We start from the raw sequence: 24,089 nt of genomic DNA on the forward strand, positions 1-24,089 counted from the left end.
AAACACCTCTGCATTAAAACTGTGCAATGGGCTGTCTTGTTGGTGTGTGGCTTCAGGTATCTGGGAGACACGAAATACAATCCAGGAAGTCAAGTTTAGGTAATGTTCCATTAGTTTGAAGGCTTATGAGATCCTTATGAGTGAACACAGCATGTTTCTCACTCGAATGTATTCACTGGTCTTATACTTGTCAATATAATGATAACACTTGATACCTTTTATTAGAGGTCGACCAATATGCTGATAGTTAGAGAGCAGGATGGCCAATGTCTGATATATAATGCGGATATCATGTTTTTTTTTTTGCATTTGATGATATACAATTTCATAATAACACGAAAATAATGAAACACACTTGTTGACCTTCAAAGAACATTTATGTAAAGCCATTGTTGCATGTGTGTGCATTGTCTCTGTTTGCTTAAGTAGAGCTGTACTTATTTTCTGAGAGTGAACATAACATTACATAAATAGATAAAAAAAATAAATGCCCAAATGATAAATGCTATCATTTTTTAAAATGCTGTTACCTGCTAGTGTGTGCTGCACATGCAAAATACCCCCACAATACAATACCTTACTCATTGAAAGGATTCTGTAATTGGTATACTATTACTTAACAATGATAAGAACTCTTTTTTGCAAGGAATAGCATTGCAAAAGAGTAGTGGTAAAACAGGAGCCAACCAGTGGTGGTCCATTACAGATCCCTGTCACTTAAGGAAGGTAAGCCCTGGCAACACCTTTTTACTGTGACCTCTTTATCATATTGAAAACCACTTGTGCCTTACCTACCTCACAGGTTGCGATCATAGTTGCCTGCGGTGCACACAGTGTAGTTCCGTTCCGAAAGTAACATGCTTAATACACAGAATACGCCACTCAGATATTTAGATGGAACAGCGGAGAACATTAAATCAGTATACTCTTGCACACCAAATGCAAACAGTGACATCCCTCCAACTCAACTCGACATCCCACTGATTGGTCTCCCGTTGACCAAGAAAACTACCTCTCTAATGCACGCACACCTCCCATCTTTTCTTGCTGTCGTAGTAACTTCATCTCAAACAAATCATGGCTCCCTAGGCTCTCAGCATTATGCTCACACCTCTGGATGGTGTGACACGAATATCCCTCCACTGCCCAGCAGGACCCTGAGTGCTGCTGGATTCTCTGTCTTGTCACACTGTGTTTGTCAGCCAGTAGCGATGCTCTTATTATCACGCTGCGTCTTGTTTGTTGTCTTGCACTGCAGGGATATGGCCATAATCCAGCACCAGTTAACATGTTGGCTCATTATTATCCCATAATTGGGAATGTTTGGGAACATTTGGACTGAGAAAGAAGGTCGGCAGGGAGTAAGAGGATATTTGTTTGATTTTTGACACCTCCTATGTGTGGTGAATTGTTGGTCGAGTTACCCGCGGTACATGGAGAAAATATAAATACTGGGCACTAAATACCTTTCATGCAGGCTTAGTTGATAGACCATAAAGGCTTTTGAGAGTGAATGTTCTTTACTGACACACATTGTTGAAATAGAAACATTTTAAACACAACACTTGAAACTGTTGAACTTTTTAACAAATAAATCTTCCTTTTGCTTCCTTCTCTCTTAGATCTGGGATCACTATCCTGGGATGATTTGGAGAATGACCTTCCAGATGAGTTGATCCCTAATGGAGGAGATCTGAGCCTGATGGGTGGAATGTCTTCAAATGGTGGAGCAGCACCTGGAGCTGGTGGGCCAGGTGGCACCCCGGTGGGCCTTGGTGGTGGCAGTGGTGTTCCGGATGCAGCTGCCAAGCACAAGCAGCTTTCAGAGCTTCTTCGAGCGGGTAGCACCTCCAGTATCACAGGCACAGGGCTGAACTCAGCTAGCCCTCAGCCAGGTGGTATGGTGCCTCAGCTGGGCGCACCACTGGGAAAGAGCCCCCTTGGCCAGGGCTCCCCCAACAACCACCCGTCCCCCCAGGCCCAAAAAGCAGTAACACCAACGGGAGTAGCAGGACAAAACAACAACAATAATACAACAACAATGGGCTTGAACACAACAGGCTTTAGCCAGGCCATGATTAACAATAGCCAAGGTCATGGTGGGCTTCTGGCCCAGGGAGGGCAGCCGCAACCTGGGCAGGTGATGAATGGTGGTCTTATACCTGAAGCTGGGAGAGGACGGGGAGCAGGGGTGGCAGGCATGCAGTACCAGGGACCGACAATGCAGGGAGCTGCACCAGGACCAGGAGGAGCAGGAAGTGCGTTGGCAGAGACACTCACCCAGGCAGGGCAGCAGATAGGCGCTCACCCCACTCTCAGCGCAGCCCAGCAAGCAGGCAACATGAACAAGGTGAGTCACACACCCAGTTTCCATCACCACTGTTTAAGTGTAGTCTTTGTGCATGAGCATTTTGAGAATTTATCGAGGCATACATGGAACATGTTGCTGGCACTGATTGATAATTTGCACAGAATTACTGACTTGTCATTAATAGATTATGTAGATGGTTGGTGAGTGGAAAGCATTTCAACATCAGACACACATGAATGTGATCAGTGTCAAAGGGCGTAGACTCGTGACAACAATACTTGATAGGCTTGATGATACATGTTTGTGGGTTGGTGCTCTCTATCCCATTTTTCCTTCGATACTGAATTAATCCAGGCTAAATCAGGGTTTTCCCTGGATTTTTTTTTTGAGACCAGGGCGAGAGGCTGGAGAACATGCAGTTTGTGTGCACACTTTGTGCTGTGTGCTTAAGTGAAAAAAAATCACAATTTCACTTCCGTACCAATTTTAGGGACAGAAATGGAAAGAAATGCACAGGGGCTCAGCGAAAAAGTCTTGTATGTTATTGGCACATTGCTGCCTTTAATGGGCATTGCCACCATAACTGTTGATGTTCATCAATAACCTCTGCAGTGGGCAGAAATATGTTTTGCATTGCTCCAGTATTTGTGGCATTCATTCTTGTCTATGAGCATGGGATAACACCTTCATGTTATACAATTCTCCTCAGTTCTTTCCCATTTGCTGTGGCCAAAGGATGTGTATTGTGGTCCTGTGGTCACTTCTAACTCCAACTCCACTTCAACTATAATTCATAATGTCACCACCTTGAACTTACAGACTTGCTGCTCTGCCTCTGACAACAGCTCCAATTATATGGCAGACCGGCAAATTCAAGTTCATGCCAAATTATCAATGATTAATCATCCAAGCAACCTCAATTACCCTCATTAAGAGTGGGGCCAGGGTCTGTTTACGGTGCCTCATTTTTTAAATGCATTTCTGAGTGTGGGATAATTGCTAGTACTCAGCTTTATGGTCTTCTTAATTGGCTGGTTAATGAGAGTTGAGATGTTCCTCTGCTGACCATAACACCACTCATGATTTGTCTGAAATGGTTTTATACATTCACTTTGAAATCATTGATAAAGAACTTCATTGAAGCCTCCCATGCTCCAAATTGCTCCTTTTTTGAATGTGTGCTGTGTGCTTCTATATATGTGTGTGTGTGTGTGTGTGTGTGTGTGTGCTGGTGGCACTGTTGGTTGCTCTGTTGGTTCATCTGCACAGTCTTTTCTCCCCCTCCACTCGTTTTCAGTGCTCTGATTGTTCAGAAATGAAATGTACACTCCTCACTTGGCAGATCTGTTTTCACTTTTGGCAAGGAGCTAATATTGACACTGCTGTCAACTGCTCATTGTTAAGGTTAGTCTTGGGACTCTAAAGTATATGTGTGTGTGTATGAGTTCATAGTGTCAGTGGCTGCTTGCATCTATGCTTGCCACCAGTGTGGTTTCACAGGAAATCAGTAGGAAGCCCCTCTGTTTTACTGGCTGTGTTGAAGCCAAGACAGTGAAGCAGTAAGTAACCACAACACACACACACACACACACACAGATGCTGTGAGAAGAGACTTGGACAGATTGTGAATGTGTGTGTTGAGATTCATTCTCAAATAGAGTAAGTTCACATGCTTTAACCACAAGAAAGATTAAAAGCTGATGTAGAAGTATCTGTGAGATGGTGTGTGTGTGTGTGTGTGTGTGGTAATCAGCCTCCAGTGATTATCATCAACACCTATAAAGAAAAATACTAGAGCCAGTCTTTGTGTGTGGCTTCCTCTATTGTGCTTTAATCTCTGGGTGTAAATCTCTTTCTGGGCAGTTGTGTTGGTCAGAGACTTCTGTCACTCTTTCCCGCCCCATGCTCCTTTGTTATTGTATACGCGTGAACACTCCCCTTGCTTTCTCTGGCTTATTGGATGGATGCTTACCCTGTCAGTCACATAGGGAAAAGACGAGTATTGTAAACCACTTAATCAGTTAGAATGACAGAGGGTGAGTGCAATGAGGAAGAGCGAGGGAGGGCAGCTCAGCTGAATAGTCTGGCCTGGCAGCAGAGCGATGAGATGATAGTTGGAAACTGTCCTGCTTGCCGATGTGTGGAGTGTGTCAGAGAGTGGGAGACTGAACGAGAAGAGCAAAGCGGAGGGGGTGTGCGTTTGTATGTGCGCAACTGTGTGTGTCTGCCTGCTCAGCTGTGTTGAAAGGCTGCCAGTGTCTGGTCGTCTCAGCTGGGTCTTTTTTATCTGGTCTGTTGGAGCGGTGTCAACAGCCTGAGGGGATACAGCCTGGCCTGGCATGGTGAAGTCTGCTCTGGTCTCCAGCAGCTCTGTGGGAGCAGCAGCAAGTTGATCGGTGTGTAAAGCATGGCACTAACAAGGGGTTTGCCCCCCCCCCCCGGTGCCTTGCATCTTAATGTATGCAGTCATGGTCCTTGTTGAGGGTGGGAGATATGGACGAACTCTTCCATCGCAGTTCTATGTGAAATTTACCATTGCTAAAACAATGAATATTGTGATAGTAAATTTTCTGGAAATTCAACCAAAAAAACACTAATGTGCTTAAATTAACCAGATAATCTGGTGAAATAAATATCTGTTAAATCAGAGTACCTACCACATTCCTGTAAATCCAGTGTACTACCACAGAGCACAGGGCTCTAGACCATCTTTTTCCACTACGAGCACTGACCCTCCCTACTGAAAATACACATTATTAGGAGTGCCACTATATTCAATTATTAATCGGATAAAATAAAAAAAGCGACATTTCATTGTTTCCAGCATTTTATTTAAAAAAACAAAAAAAACATATTCCTAGTCTTCTTCTGAAACGCTGTTTCAAACAACTTGGCAAGGAAAGTGCAGACATGGCCACCACAGTTAAACAAATAAAATTTAAATAAATCGACACTGGGGATGCAGCCATGCTCTGAGAATAAAAGGGCAATGTAACATATCTGTTTGATCAGTTATTGCTCAAGTTTATGTTGTAAAGGATTCACTTTATTCTGGCTAATGGCAAGACTCATAACGTTATGTTATACTCCAGTGTCTCTTTGACCTAATTTCAGCAAACGCACAATTACAGGTTAATATATGAACAAATGTAGTAGACATAAATACCTAGTTTGAGAAGAGGGGGAAGAGGAGGAGAAAAGTTGGGAAATGTTTCTGTGGTCGAAGGCTGGAGAAATCCATCCTGCCAATTGCTGGGTTCATGCTGAGCTGATGTGAGAACATGGACTAGTTTAGACCGAACCGAGCACAGTCATCCTGCTACAGCTATGATGGGGCCTGCCTTGGCAAGGGGTCATGTAGTGACAAATTGGCACTGAAATTAATGTGGAGCCATTGTTGGCACATTGGTGCTGTTTTGACAAATGTAGTTGAATGATAAACCAGCTAGTATCTCATAAGCGATCACAACATCCAGACTTCTAAAATATAGTGAACTGTACCTGTTTGCTGTTGAGGAACAGCTGACTGCTTACAGAAACAGTTTAGAGAATGGTGCCACATCAGTTTCATGTTTGGCGACCACGGCTCTACCTGCATAAATCTTTGGTAAGGTGCTAGACGCATCAATGTGTCCAAACTAGGGATGTCAATGTAGGGGATGTCCAAACTGTTAATCCATTAGCTACAGAGAATATTTTTGACCGGTTTACGAATGTACACTGATGGTATTGTATCACAGTATTAGAAAAATACAAGGGATACTCCACTCAAAACATGACTCTACCCATTGCTCAGTGAGTGGTATTGCTGTGCTGATGTGGGTAGGCTCAATTTAGACTTGGGCAGATTTGCAGGACAAATGGTCTCTCAAAATTTATGACTCAAACCACTGTAGACAAATAAATTAGACAAATAAAAATCCTGACACCCTTGGGATCAATTCCTCTCCGTCCTCACCATCTGTAACTATCTAATAAACTTAGGCTTGCATGTATTTCCCTGAAACAAAGGCATTGTAGGCATCAGCCCAAGATTGGTACATGAAGTCACGTCATAAGGAAGTGCTTCAGGTTCATGTAAGGTGGTGGTGTCACTTCCTGATGCTTAGCAGTTTTATTTCAGACTGCAGAAGAAAGCTCTGTTGGGTTAGAGCTTCAGAAATGCTTGGGGAAATGTAATGTGAGTGGATGCTACCGTGCTACTTGACCAATAAAAGCTAGACGAGTGAAGAGCAATTTGTTTGAGAAAACAGCAACACTATCACCACACTACTGTTAAATGTTGTTTAGGTAGTAAGGCTGCTATTTTTAGTGCTGCTACTGACACACAAACCGGCACAAAATACTTTGGCAGAAAACCAAAAGTATATGATGTAATAACAATAGTTGGTGTACCGCAGGGCATATCTATCAAGTAAATTTACATACAGCAGCAACATACACTCATGCCAACATGACATGCACCAGAGGAAGCTTTCCTGTAACAGCAAAACCAGTTAAACTAAGATAAGATAAAACCTTGTTTATCCCCACTCGGGGAAATTTGGGCATTACAGCAGCATTGAAAGCAGTGGGAAGAAAAAAATAGCAGCAGAGGTAGAGAACATTCAAAGAAAACAAAATACAAAATAAAAAGTAGACTATATATATGTACATATTATACAAGCAAAATGGAATTGACTATATAAAAGAAAAATAAAATATGTAGAAAAAAATATGTAAGAAATATGTAAAAAGTGTGCATTGCCCAAGTAGCTGTGGGAAAAACAACAAAACCATGTAAGCTGCCTTCTGATTACAAATAACAGTAAATAGTGTTACTACTATTGAATTGAAGAATAAAATATACAAAACTGGCCAAGTGAGACAACACAAAAAGCAATTTCCCACATCCAGCCTACTGCTCTGGTTATTTAATTGGCATCAAATGAGGCTTAACATTGACACAGTTTCTCTTGACTGTCCCTCAACATTGAGTACTCCAACATTGCTCCAGCATGTGGGTCTACAGTAGATGCTACTAGCCACATAAGGTTAACCAGCACAGACATGTCAAAACTTACAGGTTCTAAGTTTGAAGTCAGTATCAATCCTATTTTTTTAACCATTTTTTCCACATATTTTGAGTTATCAAAAACATAAACAAAAAGCCAACAGAGACAGAGGCCATTGGATGATGATTAAATCAAGGCAAATTATCCTAGTGTAAAAAAAAAAAAAAGGAAGTGCACTGTTATACATGTAATAATTATAAAAGGTCAGTCTCTCTGGCTAAATAAATACACAGTTTTTCCTATTGTTTTTTCTCCAAGTTCTTGTTGGGGTCATATAGAGTAGGTCATCTGTTCTAGGAAGTGAACATGTTTGGTAACTTTTTCTAAAGCCAATATTTTATGATGGCTTTTTAACTTTACTTTGATTGAGATCCATATGCTGCTAATCAGTATGGTAGAAGGTGAGAGATTCAGGGGCCTAGTTTTGTACCTTAAGACTAAGTACTCCATACTATGCTATGGAGAGCTACTGTGACTTAAGGAAAACACTTCGAGGAGTGGAAGGATGAGTCAAAAGTCAGTCTATTCAGGACAGACAAGATAGCTCTGACTAGCTGCTGCACAGCTCCCACAAACAACTGAACTTTATCAATTTGTACTCAGAGCAGGCTTTCTGTTATCTGGCAATATGTTGAAGTCCTACAAATTTAAGTCCCTCCAGTCATATTGTCAGATGAAAATGCTGTTTTCCCCGCTGCTTCTCTGATGCTCGCACCAGAGTTGTTAGGGATCGTTGAAGCAGTGTAAAGACGAACCAATACTGTTTTGTGTAGTTGTATTTTATTTCTGTCAAGTTTGAATGAAGTGTGTTTTACGTTGATAAAATCACTGTTTCTGTAAATGGAGTCTGGTGGTTTTGATGAGAGGGATATAATGGCTGTTTCTGGTTTAACAAAAAGGTAAACATCGTACCCTTTAACCAAAAGGCCTATGTGGATGTACATTGATAATGCATTAAACAGGGGTTACATTGCAACCCCTTTGGGCAGCTGCTGGCTGCCCTCATTGCAAAATTAGCTAGGTATGGGTGTCAGGCTATTGAAAGCAAAATTAACTAAAACTAACATACCTAGTCCAAACACATAGATGAGATTTTAGCACACAGTTTGGCCACATCATTTTGAGACAGATGTTAGCTGCTAGTTCGGTAGTAATTAAATATAAATCAGTAAATGACAGAACAGTTGGTAGGACAACAAGAAACACATCAGATTAATATTTTAAACTGATGAACTCTCTGACCAACTTCTTAATCAGGCCCTATAGGACTCAGGGCTTTAAAGTAGGCTGTACTGTCATTCTTTGAAACTAGTGCTGCTAAGTTGTTATATTAACTTTTCTGTCATCTATCTGTCTTTCCAGATGGGCCTGGGCAGCAACGGGGGTCCGTTTGGGGCCCAACCCTACGGTCAGGGTGCCACAGGGCCCAGCCAGCAGCTAAACCCTCAGCAGCAGCTCCAGAACAAGACTGCCCTTGCCAACAGCCTGCCACCCTTCCCCAGTGAGCTCAAAGGGGCTGCTGTCACTAGTGTGCCAAACATGGTTAGTCCCTGTTACACACATTCAGGCATAACCATACAGATACTAACACAAATGCTATTAGTTTGTTGTTAGTTTGGGCACACAAATTCCCCTCAATACAGCAATACCACTCATGGAGCTGTCTACAGTATCGTGTAATATTTGAGTTTCATAATTCAAAGTTACTGGTTTATTATTTGAAGTCATTGCTCCATTACTGCATAGGTACCAGAATGCTGGGTGAAAAAAAATAATCATGCATATTATAATGGTCACTAAACATGCAAGTGTATCTTGATGATCTGCAAATCTGTGTCCCTTTAACTTCAGTAGACATGCCAATGTCCATCTGTAATCAGTTTGTCAGTATGAACCATATTTTCCAATAATTTTTGTTCAGTGATGCCAGAACTTGTGGCATGTTCTAAATCTTACTTTGATTGGTGTGAATTGGTTCATGACAATTGCTAGTCGACAGACTGTAATTGGGTGCTTAATTTACTCTTTTAGATGTAGAAACTTGAACAATGACCAAGAAATCAAAAAATGTTTCAAGTGAAGTTTAACTTTTTTTCTTTCCTTTTTGGTGTGGTACACAATTTGTATATATTCTGTAAATCACTTGTCATCTGTTGTCCTTTGAGAAAAAAATATCAGAAACCATAAGAAAGAAATTGATATTTTGATTTCATCATGGTGCCCCCTAGATTCCAAGAAATTAATGGAATACTGTAAGGTCTGCCTCTAAGAAGATGGAGACCTTACTTCCATACAGCTAATCAAATTTAGCTCAAAGCAATGACGTCAGTGTTCAGTCATAAGTAGAGCTGACATTCACACTGAGCCAGACACCAGCCAACAACGGCTCACTTTAGCTTTCCTGCTAAGGTCTCCTTGTCTAACTTATGAACACGAACAAACAGCTTGTCCAGCACCTGAACTTGTTGACCGAGCAAACAAGAATTCACCAGAGACACAGCAGCATGTACGCATACCTGCAAATATCATTCATTTAGATTCTCTGATGTGGTCCTCGCTCTTCAATACGATAGTGATTTACCACTTGGTATAAAGAAAAACTGTGGAGATTTTGAGCTAGCACATTGAATGTCTCACTTCTGATAAAGTGATAAAAGAGTTTGCAGCTCCTGATGCTAAGCACGTTGGGAATTGGCTGGCGAATCATGACATTTTTTTTAGGATTGGTGAAAACATGTACTCTACTGCATACCATTTAATTAATTTTAAACTCCTTAATAAAGACCAGACTTGTTTTGTACGCAACTATTTTAATAAAATTTTTCTGATGAATGAACAAATCAACAAAATGAAAATGATAACATTTCTATCTTAAAATTGCATATTTTGTCTAACCAACAGTGAAATACTTTTCAGTGTACAGATATATAAAATGGAGACATTTAATGTAATTGAGTATGGAGGAAAAAAAGCAAAATCCTCATATTAGAAGCGGTAACAGCAGTAAGTGTTTGATATATTAATAGCATATGTTTTATGTTTCCATAATGTTGACTAATTGTTTAAGCATTACTTGAAACCATGAATAATGGTGGTACCTACATACAGAGAATCATCTCACTTTAAGTGACTAACAAGAATTTACCTCTCCCAAGCTGGGGCTTTGACAGCAAAAATAGATTGAAGTCACTGTTTTAACCCATTACAACTCTGGCATTATATCTGCCTTTTTCTTTGTCCATGCAGCAGCTCCAGCAGCAGCCTCAGCAGCAGGCGGCGATGCTCCCACTGGCCGGTGGCGGAGGCGTGGCAGTGCCTTCTGCAGGCCCCACAGCTGACCCAGAGAAGCGCAAGCTGATCCAGCAGCAGCTGGTCCTGCTGCTCCACGCACACAAGTGCCAGCGACGGGAGCAGGCCAACGGGGAGGTGAGGGCCTGCGCCCTGCCTCACTGCCGCACCATGAAGAACGTCCTGAACCACATGACCCACTGCCAGGCTGGGAAGTCCTGCCAGGGTGAGTTGGAGCATTCAAACCAATCAATGACAAATGAAATGAAATTGATAATTTCCTGGTGTTAAACAATTGGTGGAAATCAAAAGCGATTTTAACTGATGGAGACTATGCTGCTGTTTGGTCACATAGGACACCATAAACTGAGGTCTTTTCACGGAGAATCCAGTAAAAAGAAAATAATCCAGATTGATTTGATTATGACTATAGACTGGATCTTCTGTAAAATCCCCAGCTTTGTTTGTTAAGGATTAGTTGTTGTTGAGACATTTGACTGACAATGTTTTGGGATGTAGCGTAGATCACACAACCACCACTCTTGGATTTGACAAATTTAATACACACACACACCGAGCAGATTGTGCAAACCACTTACTGAAAATTTGCAGCTGCAGGTTTGGAGAACACCTACACATGCCCTTAGAAAAACGTAGTTTTTATTTAACTTGGATTCAGGCAAGGCTTCGTGCTATGATCCCATCGTGATCCCATTGTGTTTTCATCAGTTAATAAGGCCCAGATAAAGTCATCTGCAGGCTTTTGCTAAAAAAAAAAAAAAGTGAGCAGACATATGTCTCCTATGACATGGTCTCTGCCTAATCCTAACTTAGCACAGTCCATTAAAAAATAACACAGCACTCACCTCTTGTGGGATAGGTCTGCTGTTCCTCCTCTCCCTCCTGTGTCAGCAACAGCATTGGTGTAGTGAAAAAATTCTCCTCAAGCTACTCTCATTTAAATTTTGATTTGTGTCTTTGCTCTGCCCGTAGACTTGAACGTTTAAGTTCAGTGTCAAGCCAAACATACTCTGAGGCCAGGGTGTGTTAAGTGTGAAGGGGTCTATGTCTGCTCCCTGCATGCCAAATCATTTCCATTTGCTCAGGATCACTGTTTCTCTGTGCCACTGAAATAGCCCTGGAGAGGCATGTTCTTCACCAACACACAGTTATTATCTCAAAGATTTACCTGATGTCTGGTAGCTTAGTTGATTTTTACCTGAGGTACTCTGGAGACTGCAGTTATGACTAGAGCTTGGATTGGCATTGGACCTCAGTTCTAGGCCTTTGTTCCTCACTTCATCAGTATGATAGCTGTCCTATGTTGGAGTCTTTGCCAGTAGTACTGGCATTTTTACAAAGATAATAAAATTTAATTGTGATTATTTGTGCGTAGCCCTTGGTGTTTGAAGCCATGTAGTAACTGAAAAAACTGTGAGCATTAAGATTCTGAACCTTGTTGCTCTCTCATTTCCCTTGCAGTGGCTCACTGTGCGTCGTCCAGACAGATCATCTCCCACTGGAAAAATTGCACACGACACGACTGTCCCGTCTGCCTGCCGCTGAAGAACGCCAGTGACAAGCGCACCCAGCAACGTAAGTATAAGCAGCAGACTCCAGCCCACTATCGCTTAACAATTGTCAAGTCACTCAACGCAAGGACAGACACCTAAACACAAGGCTGAATGACTTCTGTTGACTGTGTTGAATTAGCAGGACAAGTGGACAGGGCAAGTTCTGGATTGTCTGACAAAGGCCTCAATCTTTATCTCGGTCATTACGGGAGATTATGTTGATATATCGAGCTTTAATAGTCGACAGTGACGGCCTCGGAAACAATTACGCATGCTTTTTTCTTTTCTAAACCAGCCAGAGATGTTTGTGTGTAGAATGTGTGGAATTTCTGCCATTCAGATAAGGTGGCGTATTTTGAGGTTTGTATCCACAATGACAAAAAGCACTCGATGAGTAAGTGCGGTCCTGCTGGGCTTGTAATCTGACACACAGGGAGGGATAGAAGTGTGATGGAGGGAGAGAGGGTGGGAACAGAGCGTGTGTGCTAGATGTCTCCTGCTGAGCCATTGGTTGGGCTGTTTGCTGCTACTCCCCACGAGTGCAAAGCCAAGTTTGACACTCTCTGCCTCATTCTAAAACTGCTTTTCTTTCTGTTTTGTTTTTCACTCTCTCCATGTAACTGTTGTCACAGCTTCACAGTCTGCTTCTTTTATCCGCCATCATCTTTTTGATCATTCTCTGGATTACTTTACAAATTACACGTCTCTCTTATATCTCCCTGGATTACTTACATTTGTTACTTTTCCCATTTTTGTCCCCTCTGTTTCTCTTTACTTCACCACTCTGCTCAGAATTTTTAATCACTTGCAGCATTCCAGTGTTGGTCTGTCTCTGTTTGGCTTGCATGTTAAAGAACATGATTTTGGGGCTTGTGTCTCTCCTGCCAACACAAACAGAGCGCAGTATTTCTTTGTTCTGCCTCCTCCGATTTTTGTCTTTGCACAAACTAAGAGCTTTTTTAGCCTGACCAGATCCTGAACCCACAAAAATATGCTAATGCTCTGTCCCCTGAAGGGATTTATGCATTTATTCAGTTCACTGCTGTTTGAAGCATTTACCCTTCCATTAATGTTCTCACTGTATCATGGTACCATGTGACTGCATCTTGCCAGAGGTCAAAGTGCATATGCATGTGTATTTGGTGTTACCTGTATTCTACATTTTTGTTGTGTTTTCACCAAAACAACTGTTTTTGTTTATTGGGCTTGGCACACAATATCAGCATTAGCATTTTGTTTATGTATTTTAGTTGGCGCAGCAGTAGAGTAAGCAAGATTGTCAACACTGCAGACTGCTAATGGTATATTCAGTATGATTGTATTTAAGTGTTTGGGACTGATTACTCCATATCTCTCTCCCCAGCCAAGCTGAGCTCCCCCAATACAGGCCTTCAGAACACCATGTCCTCAGTTGGTGTGGGCCAGCCTAGTGCTCCCACTATTAATACCTCAACCCCCATAGACCCCAGCTCCATGCAGAGAGCCTACGCGGCACTTGGGCTGCCTTACAGCAGCCAGGCCACTGGGCAGGCCCAGACCCAGCAGGCCCCGGGCCCAGGACAGACAGCAAGCGCACCGAACGCACAGGCCCAGCAACAACAGCAGCTTCCACAGCAGATGAGATCCATCAATGCACTTGGTAAAGCCTGAAAGGCTGATGTTATTCCTGTTTTTTCTATGAGCCCTTTTAGAAACCTTTTGATATCGGTCCCCTGTCAAATGTTTCTGTGCTTGTATAAATGTACTGATTGGCTTGTAAATGCACAGCACACCTAAATGCAAGGCTCTTAAGTGGGTCTAAGGCGGTGTGTGAACTTAATCTGAAAATACTCAGGTATAACTGAGTTGAAATTGTGAAGAAAAGTGCCATCTTGAAAAATATTGGGGAAAAAAAAGTGTTTTTGAGATACCTTTTCATCAAGTTGCGCTGAAATTTTAGTTTGGTCTTTGTTGTGTAAAGGACTCTTCAGTTGTGGTGGCCTTTCAACGCTCAATTTCTAAATTGAGGCAGTGCTGTTTGCTCACAGCTTTCTGCATTTACAGGTAACCAGATGGCTCTTGGAGGTGCGACGATGGGGGTGACTACTTCAGACCAGACAAGCCTGCACACAGACTCCCTTTCCAATGCACTCAACACTAACAAGTCAGTCCCTGCCACTAACTAGATTGCATATGTTGACCCTCATCATTTTTTCAGTTGCAGGACACTTAAATCTAGCTGCAAAGAATATACAGCTTTACTAGATCTGATGTTGTTATGACAGGAAATTGACACTGTGTATAACCTCTGCAATTTCAATCCATGTGCAATTTCTGTTAAAATGTGAAATTCTCCTTTATATTTTTTATAGTTCTTGCATAAAATGAGCGTATATATAGTCAACTTGTATTTTGTATTTTTCTATTCAGTTGTTATTCCTACTGCTATTACCTGCTGCCTGGAACACTTTAATTTCCATGGCTGGGGATGAATAAAGTCTTATCTTAAAAACACAGATATAAAAGCTGTAACTTCTAACCTTCATCCTTTTCTACCTCCAGTCAGCTGCTGTCAGACGGGTCAGCTGTAGGCTCAATGGGAAACCTACCCACAGCAGCACCCATCTCTGCCACAGGCACCAGGAAAGCGTGGCATGAGCACGTCACTCAGGACCTGCGAAATCACCTCGTACACAAACTGTACGTACCCCCTTCTAAAGAGATGTAATACTTTGAGAATGCTTGTTAGCCTCCTTGCTTGTTAGTCATCCTCAAGTGAGTCAAGGCCTGATTTTCAAAGCAAAGTTTTTAGGTACAATAGTAGAAATTTTTAGTGATCTTCATTGTTGCAAATTCTGTTCTTCTGTGACAGAGTACAAGCCATATTCCCTACCCCTGACCCGGCAGCTTTGAAGGACAGACGAATGGAGAACCTGGTGGCCTACGCCAGAAAAGTGGAGGGGGACATGTACGAGTCAGCCAACAGCCGGGTAGGTTTTCTGAAAATTGCTTCAACTAGGACATAACTTGGAAAATTGCTCACCTTTTCAAGTCTACACACAAAACCTTTTTGGATAGCCACAAAATAAGCAATCTGATTATTGTTTTCAGCTACTTTACTAATTGCACTTCCCTTTGTCCAGGATGAGTACTATCACTTCCTGGCTGAGAAAATCTATAAAATCCAAAAGGAGCTGGAGGAGAAGAGGCGCTCAAGGCTACAGAAGCAGATCATGAACCAAGCACCTTTGGCCGCCCAGGGGACCCAGCAGCCCAACCTTCCCCAGCCCAATGCCTTTGGCCCAAGGCCACAGAGTGAGTAAAATATTTTTACATGACTTTCAAGGAAAATCTCCAATAATTTAAATGCTTCTTTGAGTGTTTTGGAAATCATGGACAACTATGTAAGTCCCTGAGGCACATAAAGTAAAGTACGTAAAGTATTTTATGCAGTCTCACACATTCACATCAATTAAGAAGAATCCTCCCTGGCTGTAAGACTAACTGACCAACTAACCAAGTTGAAATGTTACCCAGCTCAGCTTGGGTCATACTGATACCAATATATACACAGTGGGGTATCATGGAGAATATATCAGCCTAAAGAGATCTTGCTGTATCCTTTATATGGTGCTAGATGTACCTTCTAATGTCTAAGATGTAGATGCCACTGTGTGAAATGTTGCATATAATTGTGATCAGTGTTTGTCATTTTGTCAGTATCCTTAATTTACTTACAAAAAACAAACATTGCCATGTGCTTATTTTACACTACCAGTCAGTTTGGACACATCTTCTCAATCAATGGTTTGTCCGTATTTTTATTACTTTCTACATTGTAGATTCATACTGAAGACATCAAAACTATAAGGGGGACACATATAGAATTATGTAGTGAACAAAAAGTGTTAAACCAGAACATGTTTTATATTTTAGATAATTCGAAGCAGCCACCTTTTGCTTTGATGACAGCTTTGCACACTCTTGGCACTCTCTCAGTCAGCTTCATGAGGCAGTCACCTGAAATGGTTTTCCAAAAGTCTTGAAGGAGCTACTAGTGGTGCCAAGCACTTGTTGGCTGAATGCCTTCACTCTACGGTCCAACTCATCCCAAACCTTCTCAGTTGGGTTTAGGTCAGGCGATTGTGGAGGCCAGGTCATCTGACTCACTCCGTCATCTCCTTCTTAGTCAAATAGCCCTTACATAGCCTGGAGGTGTGTTTGGGATCATTGTCATTGAAAAATAGTGTAGTCCAACTAAGCACAAATGAGATGGGATGGCTTGTCACTGCAGAATGCTGTGGTAGCTATGATGGTTAAGTGTACCTTGAATTTTGGATAAATCACCAACAGTGTCAAGCAAAGCACCCCCCCCACTATCACACCTCCTCCACGTTGGGAACCAGACATGTTGAAACAATCCGCTCACCTTTTCTGTGTCTCACAAAGACATGTTAGGTGGAACCAAAAATGTCAAACTTGGACTCATCAGACCAAAGTACAGATTTCCACTGGTCTAATGTCCATTACTTGTGTTTCTTGGCCCAAACAAGTCTCTTTTCTTGTTGTTCTTCCTCAGTAGTGGTTTCTTTGCAGCTATTCAACCACGAAGGCCTGATTCACACACTGTCCTCTGAACAGTTGATGTTGAGATGTGCCTGCTACTTGAACTCTGTGAAACATTTATGTGGGTTTTAATCTGAGTTGCTGTTAATTTGCAGTTTCTGAGGCTGGTAACTTTGAACTTGTCTGCAGCAGAGGTAACTTCTTTCCTGGGGGGGTCCTCATGAGGGCCAGTTTCATCATAGCGTTTGATGTTTTTTGCAACTGCACTTGAGGATACATTGAAAGTTCTAGAAATCTCCTGGATTGACTGACCTTCATGTCTCAGTGTAATGATTGACTGTCGTTTCTCTTGACTTAGCTGAGTGGTTATCCATAATATGGATTATAACATTAGTCAAATAGGGCTGTTAACTGTGTACCAACGCTACTTCTGCAGAACACAACTGATGGTCTCAAACACATTAAGAAGGCAAGAAATTCCACAAATTAACTCTTGACAATGCAGACCTGTTAATTGAAAACCGTTTCAGGTGACTTCCTCATGAAGCTGACTGAGAGTGCATGAGTGTGCAAAGCTGTCATCAAAGCACAAGGTGGCTACTTCCAAGAATCTAAAATATAAAACATATCCTTGGTTGTTTAACCCTTTTTGTATAAATGTACAATATAGAACGTAATAAAAACACAGAAAAAAAACACCGATTGAGAAGGTGTGTCCAAACTTTTAACTGGTAGTGTATGTATTGATGGTATGTAGGATTGTTTAATTTCCAGAAAATACATTACTACATAAAATTACATATGCCATCGAGGAAGACTCAATCATGTTTTCAGTAGCTTTAATACAGTTTTTGTACTCTTGTATAAAGTTGGTAATGTCTGTTCTTTTTTTGTTTTTATTTTTCATTTTGCTCAATAGACGGACCTGTTCCTCTGTCCAACATGCCAAATCAGATTATGAATCGCATGCAGGTTTCGCAAGGTATGTTGGATGTTGTAATATATAGTATTGTCAGATTCAGTTTACATAGAGACAGTCGGTTGAAACAACTGGAAGTTAAAATGCAGAGCAAAACATGAAACTGCTCATCATAATGTAGAAAACATTATTTTAGAAAGTCACATTACTAAGCAAGAGAGACACAAAAGAAACAAGAAAAAAGAAGTTGTAAACAGCAATGTGGAAGATGTACAAAGAGGAGCAGAAAAGGTAATTAAGATAAAAGGAGAAATGCTGAGGGAAATTATCTGGACCTCTGAAAGAAGTGTGTCAGTAAAGCAGAATTCACACTGAAACACTTAAGATGACATGAAAGACAAACAAGCACAGGGAAGAGACAAAAGTTTTTGCACTGCTATAAGGTGCCATGTGCTGCACCTTGGCTGTGCAAGTATTTCACCATAACTACAGAGTTTGAACTGTGTAGCTAAAGCTACCTGAAAATGGGCACACATAAAGCTTTAAAACTGAAAGTTTAGGTATAGGTTGCTGCTAGGTTACAGCTATCAATGGTGTCTTGGCAGTGTGCGGTGGTTCTGCATTTCTTGTTGAGTTGTGTGTATCCTTTGCTGAACATTGTGGTCCACTCTTCTTTACAGGAATCAACCAGTTCAACCACATGGCTCTGCCCAATGCCCAGATATCCCAGGCACCAATGGGAGCCCGAGCTGCCTCACCCATGAACCACCCACAGCAAATGAACATGAGTTCTGTCCCAGCGGTGAGGAGGGCAGGGGCCATGCAAATCACAGTGCGCGCACACACACACACACACACACACACACATAAGTAACATGAGCTAACACCTAGTTGCTGGTAAATTCACACTCTGCCTGTCTGCTAAAGCTACTGCAAGCCTATTGAAAATGTAGCAGACTTGTCAAAACGTGAATGGCTGGTGAATATTAAGATGGTAACAAAAGTAGTAGAGGCAGTTAACTTGTGAAGTAAAGAGCAGTTTCTTGCTCTGCATTGTTGTGTTAAGCCAGATATGTCCAAGCAGTGCTGTGGGATAGAAACACTGACGTTTTAGCACAAAACATTGTGCCTTGTTTTTATGTGTCTAGTTACAGAACCGGACCACAGTGGTGTGCATCATGGCAGTTTTTGTGAATTTCATTCCTGCTTAAATCAGCCAATAAAAAGCTGTGCTGATGTATCGGTTGGGCTCTAGTAGGGATGCATATTTCCGAAATCAATTATCAGCCCCTGTAATAACACATTAATCATTAAAAGCCTATGAAATGCAAATTTCATGATTGATCCGGCTTTTTGGAAGTACATGAATTTGATGTGACAAAAATGCACTTAAAAGAAAGCACTGGACTGTTCTTGTGTTGTAACAAAAACAAGAATTTATTTGTCCAATTATTTCAGCATTATAGACACAGACATCGCAGACATTGACAGGAAGACTGTGAAAGAAAGTGCTACTGCAGCCCTTGATCCACAATCTCACTCGTACAACCTCACTGTAGATGAAATAAATTCATTGTATGGCATCGCTGTTATATTATAGAGCTGGGATGCCAGTAATGTGACTCATCTTTGCCATGGCTCTTGTAATGTTCTAGTAACGTTCTCTTTTCCTGCCTTGTAGATGGGCATGTCTCCATCGAGGATGCCCCAGGCCCAAGGCATGATGGCCGGACATGGTGGTGGAAACATGGTAGGCCAGACGGCCAGCCAGGGGCAGTTTCTGGCTCAGACCCAGTTCCCTCCAGGATCTGCTGCAGTTGCTGCAACAGGTGCCATGAATGTCAACGTGGGGCCTGGAATGGGCCAGCCGCCTGCACAGGCTGCCGTCACCCAGGTGAGACATGAAGAAAGATGAGGAGTGTGGAGCTGCAGTAAACCATGTTGGATAACTGATGTCTGTAAATGCTCTTTTGGAGTTGCTACAAAGTTGTGCTAATTCCAGTTAGCTGCTGGGGAACTAAAATCAAACTACTCTCACAAATCATACTACATACTAATTGCTCTTAAATTGTTCTCATACCAATCACCAGGTGCTCTCTAAACCTTGATTTGTGTGTGGTTTTGTGTTGTCTGTCTGTTTGACCTTATGACTGTTTGTTTGTCTGCCTATCTTGTGCGTGCCTGTGTGTGTGCGTGTGTCTGCCTGCCCTTTGTGTGTGTCCTTCTCTCCAGCAGCAGCAGCAGAGCGCTAACCTCCCCATGAATGCACTTGGCCCCTCGCTGGGCCCTCAGCTAGCCTCCTCCCAAACCCCCTTGCACTCCACGCCTCCGCCTCCTGCCTCCTCTGCCTCCACGGCTGGGGGGGCCACTAACCTGCCGCACCCCCAGCCCTCCAGCCGCAGCTCAACCCCCACTCTCCCTGGCCCTGGCCCTGCCCCAGCCCCGGGTGCCACCCCGCCCCGCCCCACCCAGCCCCAACCCCAGGCGGAGCCCCCCGCAGCAGCACAGACGCAGCCCCCACCTCAACCCCCTACCACGCCGGTGAGACTGAGACCCTCCGCATGCCCTCCACCCTGACTCCCCCTGCCCTGCAAATTCCCATCCTGCCATGTACCAACCCGTCCCATCCACATCCACCCTTCTGTCTGATAACTGCATCTTCACCACTGTTTGTAGCATTCATCGCAAAGGGAATGATGCATCTTTCAACTTAAGGAAGCAATGACATCCGTGTTGGAGGTGTTCATCTGTGCCGTGGCTTTAGCCTTGCATGCAAAAAACAATTGAACTATTGCCAGTAGATCATAATTTATATCCCTATCTCCTGTGTTTCAGCTGTCTCAATCGGGGGCCAGCCTGGATAACCGGGTGCCCACACCGGCCTCAGCCGCCAGTGCTGACCTTCACTCGCAGCATGTCGGTGCAGACCTGCCCATCCAGGAGATCAAAGTGGAGGCACACCATGACCAGCAGGAGTTTGAGGCAGCTGGCGGCAAAACTGAGCCCAAGATGGAGGTGGGTTGAACCTGTGTGTACAAATGCATGGAAACTAGTTAATCCGTCCATTTGTTGATTCAGGCTGGTTTGAGCTCATTTGTGCCTTTTCTCTCCAGTGATTCATCCTGCCTAAGAAATTTAGATACAAAAAATAAAGTTTAAATAATTACTGACTCTAAACAATGCCTACACTCTTGTAAGACTTATTCGATCTTGTCAAGGTTTTACACAAATAATGAATGGACTGTGCCTATGCTGGTAGAATATACTCGACAAATCGCGAGTCCTCACTTGAAGGGTAACGTTTCAGTTAAAACTGATTTGCTGACAAGGAGCAGTGTGCATTAAAATTGAGAAAAAATCAAAATGCGTGCACAGTGAGTGAGCAATTTACCAGTGGATGTTTGTCAGAATATAAGATTTTAATCATGTAACATGGTGTTCATGCTGTTGTGAACATTTTTGGTTTGGTTAGGTTTGGTTCTTACAGGCAGATACTCTTGAGTTGAGGTGCTAGAATTGATATCACCAGAGAAAAAGTTGGATCTGTGCGTCCTTAATTTGAAGAAAAACGCAAGTCTACAGACTGACTCCAAGCCACAAAACATATTCAGATTGACAACATTTGATCCAAGTTAGTTCTTTTGTCATGGTCAAGAAATGAATGAATCCAACTACGATGGAAATGTTGTTTAATTAACTAAATTTCATGGCACTGATGCTCCTTTTTAAATAGCTTTGCACCAACGTAAAAGGGGCATAATTGAGATTTTCAAGAGATTGAGAATTTCAGGGGACAAAATAACTCAAAATACTTGCACTTCATATAATGACAAGGAAAACATATTTCTGTGCCATGAGTCATTTGCCTTTTTGTCTGTAGACTGAGGAAGATTCTGCCTCAACGCTGGTGAAGAAGGAGGAGCCAGAGGAAAAGCCGGAGCCAATGGAGGTGGAAGAGAAAAAGTCTGAGACAAAGACAGAACCCAAAGAAGAGGAAGAAGGTGGAGCCAATAGCACAACCTCCTCATCCCCCTCTCAGTCACGGAGGAAAAGTGAGTCTGATGTTGAGGGACGAATAAAATCTTTGTAGAGTCTGTGACTGATTGAAACACTCAGTAAGCAGAGAGGGTTTCCTTCATTTCTAGTAATGTTAATATACTCTGTGCCGACTGTGAGAGTTGTGACTTGTTCTGAGTTTCATTTAAACTTATTATTACAACATTATTAGTCTGGCACTGACTCAGAATGTCAAGACTCTTTGATCTTGCCAGCATTTTACACAAATAATGAATGGGCTTGCACATCTGCTGGTAGAATGTATTGGACAAACATGATACCTATTGAAGGCCTAATGTAATTTTTCAGTTATATTTCATTTGTAGGGAAGGAGCAACATGCGTTAAATTGAGAAATAATCAAAACTCCTGTTCTCTGGAGAAGCAATTTACAGTGCAGTAGATTAGAATTAGAATATAAAATTATAGTCATGCATGGTGTTTGTGTTGATGTGCTCTTGTGTTTCAGTTGTTAGCATATTTTCGTTTTAGAAGCAGGTGATGTAATGCTGATCAAAAAATGCAACAAGGCCTGGTTTTAATGTTGCTAGTGTTTAAGAACAGATTGTACTCTGTAGTGTTCAGGGAGTCTGTTGTCTTTGTGAAGCTCATTTGAATTTTGTGGCAACGATATTTGAACAAAGTCCAGCATAGTGAGTGATACAGTAGCCCTCTTTCTCCTCTGTATTTTTCCTGTAAAGTAAAGTTTTTCCCCTAATGCTTCCCTTTTGGATTACTTTGCGGGCAGTCTGGTGGCTCAGTGGGAAGGGTACAAATCCTGGCCGGTACATGGCCTTTCTGTGTGGAGTTTGCATGTTGTCCCCAATTCTTCAGGAGTTTGTAATGGGCACAGCACAATGGCTGCCAATTGCTCCTAGTGCTTAAGATGGGTTATATGCAGAGATCGAATTTTAGTATATACATTCTACTGTGTTTGATTGTATGTGGGTAATTGTTTTTTTTATACTGACTTTGCCTTTCCTTTGTTCATTTTCAGTCTTTAAGCCCGAGGAGTTGCGGCAGGCTCTGATGCCGACTCTGGAGTCTCTCTACAGGCAGGACCCTGAGTCGCTGCCGTTTAGACAGCCAGTAGACCCCATGCTTCTGGGTATCCCGGTAGGTAGCACACATGCACTTGCCTCCTCTTGTTTTTACCTCAAACAAAAACTTTTAAATGATGACTCGTGCTGTTCATGGGATATTGGGTTTATGTCATGGCTGGTTTTGGTGGACACACATCATTCAGCTGCACTATTTTTGCTCTTTGTTCACTTATTTTTTTTGTATTTGTCTTTCTCATTGTAGGACTACTTTGACATTGTTAAGAACCCAATAGACCTGTCCACAATAAAGCGTAAGCTTGACACAGGCCAATACCAAGAGCCTTGGCAATATGTCGATGATGTCTGGCTGATGTTCAACAACGCCTGGCTCTACAACCGCAAGACATCCCGTGTCTACAAGTACTGCTCCAAGCTGGCAGAGGTGTTCGAGTCAGAGATTGACCCTGTCATGCAGGGCCTGGGATACTGCTGCGGGAGGAAGGTGAGATGAAGGGGTTGGGCAGCAGGGAAGTGGATGATACAGTAAATGGGGGAGGTATGAAAGAATCAAAAAGCATTGATGTAAGGGATATCGTTTAGCCATAAATGGCTCTTAAAACCTCATTTTGTGAGGCGGCTGCCAAGTTACTAAACAAGCCGGTGTTACCGGTGTTAAGAACAGTTTGACTCATTTGGATGAAAATTAGTTTTACTTTTTACCCTGTGATTGTGAATATTAGTGGTTTGTGCACATTCTGTCCACGTGGCTAGGCACTGAGAGCTAAACTTTAAATATCCACTCACAATAACTGATGAATTTCTCTACTCATGATGGAAGGGATTTATTGAAGGATTCTGTCTGAATTTTGTTGACCACCTTTGTTGTCTGTGTCTGCAGTATGAGTTCTCCCCTCAAACCCTCTGTTGCTATGGCAAGCAGCTCTGCACCATACCTACTGGAGGCACATACTACAGTTACCAGAACAGGTACCTGTGCGTGTGTGTGTGTTTGTCAGAGCCTCTGAACTCAACTATGCATTGGGTATAAAATAATATTGCATTAGCTGAAATCTCACTGAATCGTCTCATACACATCACACATTTGCATGCACAATTGTTTTTTTTTTTGAATGGCAATGAATGCAGCCATTTGAACTGTATTTCCCATCCCCTGTAGCCTGGGATCTGTTCCTCATTAGCTCTAGAGGTACTGCTGTGATTCAGGCAGTAGTGTCATCCTGACAGCTTCAGGTTTAATGTCCTTGCCTCCCAGACCTGGCACTGCATGAGACTACAAAAT

At 42.3% G+C, this 24,089-nt stretch overlaps 1 protein-coding gene across 6 annotated transcripts in view; it reads left to right on the forward strand.

Moving 5' to 3' along the window:
* crebbpa (CREB binding protein a) overlaps positions 1 to 24,089 on the forward strand; it is a 41,764-nt gene that overhangs the window by 8,342 nt on the left and 9,333 nt on the right. The window contains exons 2-19 of one of the 6 annotated variants that reach the window (XM_041934505.1): positions 1,623 to 2,350; positions 8,728 to 8,907; positions 10,612 to 10,879; positions 12,136 to 12,249; positions 13,591 to 13,866; positions 14,271 to 14,370; positions 14,769 to 14,906; positions 15,079 to 15,196; positions 15,350 to 15,521; positions 17,692 to 17,754; positions 18,372 to 18,523; positions 19,373 to 19,585; positions 19,924 to 20,232; positions 20,527 to 20,706; positions 21,572 to 21,743; positions 22,744 to 22,862; positions 23,052 to 23,291; positions 23,688 to 23,776. In XM_041934505.1, coding sequence (XP_041790439.1) covers positions 1,623 to 2,350; positions 8,728 to 8,907; positions 10,612 to 10,879; positions 12,136 to 12,249; positions 13,591 to 13,866; positions 14,271 to 14,370; positions 14,769 to 14,906; positions 15,079 to 15,196; positions 15,350 to 15,521; positions 17,692 to 17,754; positions 18,372 to 18,523; positions 19,373 to 19,585; positions 19,924 to 20,232; positions 20,527 to 20,706; positions 21,572 to 21,743; positions 22,744 to 22,862; positions 23,052 to 23,291; positions 23,688 to 23,776 — 3,631 coding nt within the window. The remainder of the gene's footprint in view (positions 1 to 1,622; positions 2,351 to 8,727; positions 8,908 to 10,611; positions 10,880 to 12,135; positions 12,250 to 13,590; positions 13,867 to 14,270; positions 14,371 to 14,768; positions 14,907 to 15,078; positions 15,197 to 15,349; positions 15,522 to 17,691; positions 17,755 to 18,371; positions 18,524 to 19,372; positions 19,586 to 19,923; positions 20,233 to 20,526; positions 20,707 to 21,571; positions 21,744 to 22,743; positions 22,863 to 23,051; positions 23,292 to 23,687; positions 23,777 to 24,089) is intronic. The other 5 variants (XM_041934506.1, XM_041934507.1, XM_041934508.1 and 2 more) reach the window with 5 other exon arrangements.

This window comes from Chelmon rostratus, chromosome 3, assembly GCF_017976325.1.
Source record: "Chelmon rostratus isolate fCheRos1 chromosome 3, fCheRos1.pri, whole genome shotgun sequence".
Taxonomy (NCBI): Eukaryota; Metazoa; Chordata; class Actinopteri; order Chaetodontiformes; family Chaetodontidae; genus Chelmon; species Chelmon rostratus.